Consider the following 10,055-nt stretch of genomic DNA (forward strand, 5'->3'; position numbering starts at 1 on the left):
GTCACCTACTCACGTGTAGGCTTGATTCATGGGCGCATGACTACTACCCTGTTCTTTTCAGTAGTTGATACAGAATCATGTGTGCAATCTACCTTTTCAAACTATGAAATTATATATTTGCCAATAGATTTTTCATGAAATCCAGTAACATAGGGCGACAGAGTTGTTAGCGGATTTTTAGCAGCCCCTATACGTTATCATCATGTCGGTCGGATATTTACTTGGTCAGATATCTCTCGAAGTGGTTGAGTACTTGCAGGAAGAAGCGACGACATTAATGGACGAAGTGACCAAACAAAAGGAGAGCTGATACAAATGCCATGACGATGGAGAGCAGGAAGTTTCCATATGATCTTAGCAAGACTAGTTAACATCTTCTTTCGAAGAGTTTTATCATGGATGACCAATTCAGTGTATAAATCTAACAATCTGGTTAGCCTTCCTGACTAGGTTCGTCGCACCACACCTCACCTGCTTCTTTTGCTATTGTAAATAGTACTCCCTCTGTAAAGAAATATAAGAGCTTTCAGATCACTAAAGTAGTGATCTAAATGCTCTTATATTTGTTTACGGAGGGAGTACATCCAATGACAAGACTAGGCCAGGCGGCTAAGTCATAAACGTATTAATTTCTTGGAGGTGTGTGTTGGCAGTTTTAGTGTAGAAAGAAGTTTCCGTTAGATGATTTAATTGCTTCTATCATAAGCATCTTACAAAGAAACAACTCAAATAATAATTGTTTTTGGGACTCGGATATCTGCAATAGTTTTGCTGGGGAATGATCAATCAAACTTACAAGAGTTTTGAACCAAAAGGAAGCTAAAACAATAAATCCTGGAAAAATAGAAATAACGGCAACCAAAATAGCAAGTTTCGTGGCAATGGAAACATCTTTCATCACCGGAAAGACAGACCACAAGAACGACTCCAGGAAGCAACTTTTGCACATTCAACATGCACATTGCAACCTCCGAGCACATTACCATATAATCATATGGTCATCTATTCGCTTCTGCTTAAATTTTTGCATAAACTCCTCAAGTTTCCTTTTAATAAGCCTAAGCGTTACTGCATCATCTGATGTACGGCTGAGTAGTATATTATAATTATTTATCCATCTCACCCAAGTCGGCACAATGCTTGCAGGGCTGGTTCCATGAAAAGTCACCACCCACCACCATAGTTTATTACATATCATATACTTGGTCATTGGTGAGAATTGGTCCTCACGAGGTCAAAGAGCAGCTGATAAAAGCCAAGTGACGTAAAGCAATCATTTTCTACCTAGACAAAGTCACCTGCTTAGCTTTATCTACTCCCTCGCTACTTTTCAGTTGCTACAGAATGCGTGCAATCAAGCTTTTCAAGCTGTGGCCACTAACATAAGCAAACTATATATTTGTCACCGGATTTGTCACGAACAATACTGTGCACAAGATATGGCATGGGATAAAAATAACATACACATAATTATACATTGATAGATGTGTGTTAGCAGCTTAACATACATATGATTAAAATGCATGGTTGGAGATGTAATGGAATATCTTACCGTCCTCCTAAACCAAGGGAAAAATTAACAGAGATACTTTGCAATATGGGTCACCTAGTGATATACAAAATATTAGGTTGGAAGATGACGTTGTAGTTAACGCATTGTGTCAATGAGGAAGAAATCGAGGTGCATCATTCCATGCATGAATGCAACTAATACACAACAATTATATGTAGCAGCCCCTGTTATCATCACATCAATAAGATATTTACTTGGTCAAAATTTTCTCAGAATGGTTAATTACATTAATCCACGCACGCATAACACTGACGATAGGGAGCAGAAACAATTCATGTGATCTTAGTAAGAGTAGTTAACGTCCTCTTGCTAAGAGGTTTATCATGATCATTTCAATGGAAAAATCTGACAATCTAGTCGTCCTTTCTTGAGTAGGCTCATGACACACCTCGCATGCCTCTTTTGTTAGAGTAAACAGCACACCCAATGAATTGGCTGGGTGGCCACTCATAAACTGATTAATTTCTTGGAGGTGTGTGTGTGTCATTTTGATACAGAAAAGATGTTTCCCTCATACAATTAAAATGCATCCAGAAATAAGAATACAGGCCCCAACATCATCCTGGTGGACGACATGAGTGCCTATCTCCTCCACCCACCCTAGACCTACACACTCTCCACCTCCCTGGTAGCCATCCATCGGCACCACATAGAGCAAAGCCCCGAGCGATGGCAGGCGGCAGTGGGATGTCCCTTCTCTCCGCTCCACCCCCTGGTCTCTGTGGGCTAACCCTAGCACCTCACACCACCACCACTGCTATCCCCTGCCTCCGGATGTGGGCCGCTGACCTGAGATTTCGTGGCATGTCTAGTGGTGTCATGGTTCACTTGGTTCGTGCGTGGATCAGGGAACTCTGCCTGGAGCCGGTGCTCTCCCAGATCAGGCAGCATCGTGATCATCGACCTGTGAGGGGTGATTGCGGTCAGACGGGATGTTGTTGCCCATAGCCTCTGATGGGTGAGGTTCCACCGCAGGTGTGGTACTCCATGCCCCTACCTGGAATGGTCAGGTGGGTTTGTTGGCGGTCTTAGGCCCGACCGGATATGGTCATGGTCGTGGACTTGGGCTAGCTCGAGCCTCACTATGGTTTGATGTCTCTCTCCTGTGACCCCGTACCTAAAACTTGGTGGCGAGGCATTGGTTTGGTGTGTCATATGTTGAGGCGATGGCCCTGGATGGCAGGTTGGACGTCTGGCAAGGGTGTGGGGCGGTCCAAGCGAAAGTTCGGCGCCTCAATGCTGTTGGGGGCGATGTCTTGGTAGTCACGCACCTCTTTGGGTCGTCGCCATTGTTCTCCCGCCCTCCTAGCTTAGGCTGAAAACCTTTGCCCCCCCCCCCACCCCCCGACGGATGCGGTGGTGGTGGCAGTGCGTCATAACCCTCTTGGGTTCGTCATCGGTGAGTGTAGTCGCCTTTCAGTCGCAGTGGCGTGTTCAGAATGGTATGGCAATCCAATCGAACCAACCTCTTGGTGACTCACCGTATTGCTTGCACCTATCTTGTACATGCAGAAATATCCTCCTTTCATCATCTCTGCTTGCTGGTAGGGTCAACGCTCCTTGGTTTAGGCAGAGGGTTCTCTCTAACAGCAGTTGGGTGGTGTCGATGTGACGAAGTCCAGTGTTTTCTTCTAGGTGGCCTGTGGTTGAATGTCGTCGTCGGTCCTGGTTGAGTCTTTAGGTGGTCCAGCCTCTCATGTGCTTCCTCTCGGCTGCATGCTGGAGACGTCTAATTAGGCACTTCCGGCGCTTGTTAGCGCGTTTGGCTTGGTTTTCCATGCTTTCTTTGATCATCTTGTATGAGGATTTCCTCGACACCATATATCGTTCAGCCAAGCGGCCGAAGTCCTTTTTGTGATAAAATGCTTCTATAACAGGCTTGTTACAAAGAAACAACTCAAATAATATTCATTTCGGGGGGGTTTAGGTAATAGTCTTTTCTTTTGTATATTTTTGCATGTTTTCTATATGTATGTTGGAGCAAATTTTTGGAATCTGGTCTCTGGTGTGTCCAGTTTCTAAAACTTAGTAAAAGTCTTATTTTTAGTTGTCAACTTAAGAAAAACAAAAATAATGCTCATAAGTATTTTTATAAAACGATCCACCTCATCAAATTTCCATTAAAGCAACCATCAATTGAACTTACAAGAGTTTTGAACCAAAAGGAAGCTAAAATAGTACAAGCAGGAACCGCAAATTTCTTATAGCATACACCAGAAAGCAAGAGAGCAGAACAACGACTCCAGGAAGCTACTTTTGCACATTCAACTTCACATTTAAATCCTGAGCACAATCGGGCTCCAACCATTGCATACTTCGCATGTATTGCAACATAATCCTAGGTGTTCAACCCTAGCATCAAACATATACTGGATTACCAGATAATCGTGTATTGTTTCCTTTTTTGACCTAATCATCTCTTGTTTCGGAACAAGGGGAAAAGAACCCAAAATATTGATTTTTTAATGAGAAATACGAAAGATTAGAACCAAAAAAGCATATGAGATCATATCAGTGTGATAAAAAAATGATATTGTCAATTATTCAGAAGGTAGAAATAAATTCACTCATTACAGATACAACAATGGGATGACATATGCTCCATTTCTTTTATAGATTAGGATGCATATGTACAAACTCAAACATGTCCCTAATTTGCGCACTGGTCCTCCGTGTAATCAGCCAACGTTTCACTTAGTTGTGGTTGTTCTCCCAGAACTGAGCCTGGAGCCAGTCTATTGTATTCTTTTCCACCTGAAACGCCTTGGCAAGAACATCATCGGATATTTGTGGGTCTGACCCAAACACCGCATTGGCAATTGTGATAGCCCCTGGGTTCTGGCTGCTGAGCGCGGCAATTGCAACGGCGGGCTTGTGGGGGTTGGGGTTGAATTGGAAGTGGATGAGCCCCACGGGGAAGACGAACGCATCACCTTTGTTGAGCACCTTCGAGAGGAACTTGTTTCTGTTTGGGGCGGGCTGGTTGGATGTGACAAAGCCAACGTACAGTGTCCCCTCGAGCACCGTGAGGATCTCAGTGGCGCGAGGGTGCGTATGTGGTGGGTTTTGACCCAAGGGAGCATAGTCGATGCGCGCAATTGAGATGCCGAGGGTGTTGAGTCCAGCAATCTGCATGACGTTGATCAAAGTGACGTTGGATCCAACCTTGTTGGTCACCCTAGGCTTGTCGAGGGCGGCTGCCTTGAAGAAGTCATCAGCGTTGACCTCCATTGGGTTCTTGCAAACAAACCCATTGACACGTACTGGTGCATAGAAAAGATTTATAATGTAAGCTTAGGTCTTACAAAGTAGTTTGAACATGCATATAATTTTCAGAAATTCATTTCAACATATGTATTTGGTGTAAGCTTAGGTCTTACAAAGTTGTTTCGACTTGCATATAATTTCTAGAAATTCATTTCAACAAATTTATTTGGTGAGAACGGGATGAGAAACCGGAGAGTACCTGGTGAATTCATGTCGGCGACACAAAAGTCCTGGAGGGGGCTAGGATCGGAGGCAGTGGCCTGCCATGAGACCAACGCAAGAAGAACAGCAAGGAGAAGGAAGGAAGAGGATGATGCCATCTGATCTTTTTCTCTCTCCTGTGTTTCTGTTTGTGATTGTGGCGTGAGTGATGGTTTGAACATGCAGGGATGTATGAGTTTATATAGGTGCAGCGAGCAGCGCCTGAAATCGTTAGCAATTATAGACTCAGTCAAGTGAAACCAACCAACCAATTGAACTGGTCTCTTGCTGCTAATTAAACTACTGCATATACGCCCATTTAAGACACGTTTTCCCTTCAAAGAAGCAATGCAGCGTATACAGCCATATAAAGCTATTATATGGTGATGTGTACGGCTGACTAGTAATTATGAATGTTTCTCCATCTCACCCGAGTCACCACAATGCATGCAGGGTCGATTCCAGGAAAATTCACCACCCATCACTATTAAGGAAAAGATTTTTAAGACAAGAAACATCCGGCACTAGTTTAATTAGATATCATATACTTGGTCATAGTCGGAACCGGTGCGGACGAAACCAGTCAAAGAGCAGTTGAGGAGCCAAGTCATGTAAGGCAATCAATCGTTTTCTAGCTCGATGCCGACATAGATGAAGTCACCTACTCACGCGTAGGCTTGACTCATGGGCGCATGACTACTACCCCTGTTCTTTTCAGTAGTTGATACAGAATCATGTGTGCAATCTACCTTTTCAAACTATGAAATTATATATTTGCCAATAGATTTTTCATGAAATCCAGTAACATAGGGCGACAGAGTTGTTAGCGGATTTTTAGCAGCCCCTATACGTTACCGTCATGTCAGTCGGATATTTACTTGGTCAGATATCTCTCGAAGTGGTTGAGTACTTGCAGTAAGAAGCGACGACATTAATGGACGAAGTGACCAAACAAAAGGAGAGCTGATACAAATGCCATGACGATGGAGAGCAGGAAGTTTCCATATGATCTTAGCAAGACTAGTTAACATCTTCTTGCGAAGAGTTTTATCATGCATGACCAGTTCAGTGTATAAATCTAACAATCTGGTTAGCCTTCCTGACTAGGTTCGTGGCACCACACCTCACCTGCTTCTTTTGCTATTGTAAATAGTACTCCCTCTGTAAAGAAATATAAGAGCTTTCAGATCACTAAAGTAGTGATCTAGACGCTCTTATATTTGTTTACGGAAGGAGTACATCCAATGACAAGACTAGGCCAGGCGGCCAAGTCATAAACGGATTAATTTCTTAGAGGTGTGTGTTGGCAGTTTTAGTGTAGAAAGAAGTTTCCGTTAGATGATTTAATTGCTTCTATCACAAGCATCTTACAAAGAAACAACTCAAATAATAATTGTTTTTGGGACTCGGATATCTGCAATAGTTTTGCTGGGGAATGATCAATCAAACTTACAAGAGTTTTGAACCAAATGGAAGCTAAAACAATCAATCCAGGAAAAATAGAACTAACGGCAACCAAAATAGCAAGTTTCGTGGCAATGGAAACATCTTTCATCACCGGAAAGACAGACCACAAGAAGGACTCCAGGAAGCAACTTTTGCACATTCAACATGCACATTGCAACCTCCGAGGACATTACCATATAATCATATGGTCATCTATTCACTTTTGATTAAATTTTTGCATAAACTCCTCAAGTTTCCTTTTAATAAGCCTAAGCGTTACTGCATCATCTGATGTACGGCTGAGTAGTATATTATAATTATTTATCCATCTCACCCAAGTCGGCACAATGCTTGCAGGGCTGGTTCCATGAAAAGTCACCACCCACCACCATAGTTTATTACATATCATATACTTGGTCATTGGTGAGAATTGGTCCTCACAAGGTCAAAGAGCAGCTGATAAAAGCCAAGTGACGTAAAGCAATCGTTTTCTACCTAGACAAAGTCACCTGCTTAGCTTTATCTACTCCCTCGCTACTTTTCAGTTGCTACAGAATGCATGCAACCAAGCTTTCAAGCTGTGGCCACTAACATAAGCAAACTATATATTTGTCACCGGATTTGTCACGAACAATACTGTGCACAAGATATGGCATGGGATAAAAATAACATACACATAATTATACATTGATAGATGTGTGTTAGCAGCTTAACATACATATGATTAAAATGCATGGTTGGAGATGTAATGGAATATCTTACCGTCCTCCTAAACCAAGGGAAAAATTAACATAGATACTTTGCAATATGGGTCACCTAGTGATATACAAAATATTAAGTTGGAAGATGACGTTGTAGTTAACGCATTGTGTCAATGAGGAAGAAATCGAGGTGCGTCATTCCATGCATGAATGCAACTAATACACAACAATTATATGTAGCAGCCCCTGTTATCATCACATCAATAAGATATTTACTTGGTCAAAATTTTCTCAGAATGGTTAATTACATTAATCCACGCACGCATAACAATGACGATTTGTCACTCCGTGTAAACGGAGAGGTATCTCTGGGCCCACTCGGTAGGACATCATCATAATGTGCACAATGTGACCAAGGAGTTGATCACGGGATGATGTGAGTTACGGAACGAGTAAAGAGACTTGCCGGTAACGAGATTGAACAAGGTATCGGGATACCGACGATCGAATCTCGGGCAAGTACCATACCGATAGACAAAGGGAATTGCATACGGGATTGATTTAATCCTCGACATCGTGGTTCATCCGATGAGATCATCGAGGATCATGTGGGAGCCAACATGGGTATCCAGATCCCGCTGTTGGTTATTGACCGGAGAGTCGTCTCGGTCATGTCTGCATGTCTCCCGAACCCGTAGGGTCTACACACTTAAGGTTCGGTGACGCTAGGGTTGTAGAGATATTAGTATGCGGTAACCCGAAAGTTGTTCGGAGTCCCGGATGAGATCCCGGACGTCACGAGGAGTTCCGGAATGGTCTGGAGGTAAAGATTTATATATGGGAAGTCTTGTTTTGGTCGCCGGAAAAGTTTTGCACTTTATCGGTATTGTACCGGGAGTGCCGAAAGGGGTCCGGGGGTCCACCAGCCCCGGGGGGGCCACATGGACTGTAGGGGGTGCATCTTGGCCTATATGGGCCAAGGGCACCAGCCCCAAGAGGCCCATGCGCCAAGAGATAAGAAAAACGGAGAGTCCTAAAGGGGGAAGGCACCTTCGAGGTGCCTTGGGGAGGAAGGACTCCTCCCTGGCCGCACCCTTCCTTGGAGGAAGGGCCAAGGCTGCTGCCCCCCCCCCCTCTCCCTTGGCCCTATATATAGTGGGGGGGAGGGAGGGCAGCAACAACCTAAGCCCTGGCGCCTCCCTCTCCCTCCCGTGACACCTCTTCCTCCCCGCTTGCGCTTGGCGAAGCCCTGCCGGGATCCCGCTACTTCCACCACCACGCCGTCGTGCTGCTGGATCTCCATCAACCTCTCCTCCCCCCTTGCTGGATCAAGAAGGAGGAGACGTCGCTGCTCCATACGTGTGTTGAACGCGGAGGTGCCGTCCGTTCGGCGCTAGGATCATCGTTGATTTGGATCACGACGAGTACGACTCCATCAACCCCGTTCTCTTGAACGCTTCCGCTCGCGATCTACAAGGGTATGTAGATGCACTCCTCTCTCTCGTTGCTAGATGACTCCATAGATTGATCTTGGTGATGCGTAGAAAATTTTGAATTATTGCTACGTTCCCCAACAGTGGCATCATGAGCTAGGTCTATGCGTAGTTTCTATGCACGAGTAGAACACAAAGTAGTTGTGGGCGTCGATGTTGTCAATTCTTCTTGCCGCTACTAGTCCTATCTTGTTTCGGCGGTATTGTGGGATGAAGCGGCCCGGACCGACCTTACACGTACGCTTACGTGAGACAGGTTCCACCGACTGACATGCACTAGTTGCATAAGGTGGCTAGCGGGTGTCTGTCTCTCCCACTTTAGTCGGAACGGATTCGATGAAAAGGGTCCTTATGAAGGGTAAATATAAATTGGCATATCACGTTGTGGTTTTACGTAGGTAAGAAACGTTCTTGCTAGAAACCTATACAAGCCACGTAAAAACTTGCAACAACAATTAGACGTCTAACTTGTTTTTGCAGCATATGCTATGTGATGTGATATGGCCAGAAGATGTGATGAATGATATATGTGATGTATGAGATAGATCATATTCTTGTAATAGGAATCACGACTTGCATGTCGATGAGTATGACAACCGGCAGGAGCCATAGGAGTTGTCTTTATTTTTTGCATGACCTGCGTGTCATTGAATAACGCCATGTAAATTACTTTACTTTATTGCTAAGCGCGTTAGCCATAGAAGTAGAAGTAATCGTTGGCGTGACAACTTCATGAAGACACAATGATGGAGATCATGGTGTCATGCCGGTGACAAAGATGATCATGGTGCCCCGAAGATGGAGATCAAAGGAGCAAAATGATATTGGCCATATCATGTCACTATTTGATTGCATGTGATGTTTATCATGTTATGCATCTTATTTGCTTAGAACGACGGTAGTAAGTAAGATGATCCCTTATAATAATTTCAAGAAAGTGTTCCCCCTAACTGTGCACCATTGCGAAGGTTCGTTGTTTCGAAGCACCACGTGATGATCGGGTGTGATAGATTCTAACGTTCGAATACAACGGGTGTTGACGAGCCTAGCATGTACAGAATTGGCCTCGGAACACATGCGAAACACTTAGGTTGACTTGACGAGCCTAGCATGTACTGACATGGCCTCGGAACACAAGAGACCGAAAGGTCGAACATGAGTCGTAGAGCAGATACGATCAACATGGAGATGTTCACCGATGATGACTAGTCCGTCTCACGTGATGATCGGACACGGCCTAGTTTGACTCGGATCATGTATCACTTAGATGACTAGAGGGATGTTTATCTGAGTGGGAGTTCAATAATCAGATGAACTTCATTATCATGAACATAGTCAAAAGATCTTTGCAAATTATGTCATACGCTTTAGTTC

The 10,055-nt window shown here is 44.0% G+C and overlaps 1 protein-coding gene across 1 annotated transcript; it reads right to left on the minus strand.

The window, feature by feature from the left end:
* Positions 1 to 4,090: 4,090 nt before the first annotated feature.
* On the minus strand, positions 4,091 to 5,224 carry LOC123493462 (germin-like protein 8-11). The gene is made up of 2 exons (XM_045232165.2): positions 5,040 to 5,224; positions 4,091 to 4,836 (listed from the first exon to the last, which is right to left on the minus strand). The coding sequence occupies exons 1-2, from the start codon at positions 5,221 to 5,223 to the stop codon at positions 4,268 to 4,270; spliced, it is 753 nt and encodes a 250-aa protein (XP_045088100.2). The 5' UTR covers position 5,224; the 3' UTR covers positions 4,091 to 4,267.
* Positions 5,225 to 10,055: the final 4,831 nt, after the last annotated feature.

This window comes from Aegilops tauschii, chromosome 4 (assembly GCF_002575655.3).
Source record: "Aegilops tauschii subsp. strangulata cultivar AL8/78 chromosome 4, Aet v6.0, whole genome shotgun sequence".
Classification (NCBI taxonomy): domain Eukaryota; kingdom Viridiplantae; phylum Streptophyta; class Magnoliopsida; order Poales; family Poaceae; genus Aegilops; species Aegilops tauschii.

Coding starts and splice junctions, on each gene's coding strand:
- LOC123493462 (XM_045232165.2), bottom strand. CDS start 5,223: ATGTTCAAACCATCACTCACGCCACAATCACAAACAGAAACACAGGAG. Junction 4,837..5,039: donor CGCCGACATGAATTCACCAG/GTACTCTCCGGT, acceptor TCTATGCACCAG/TACGTGTCAATGGGTTTGTT.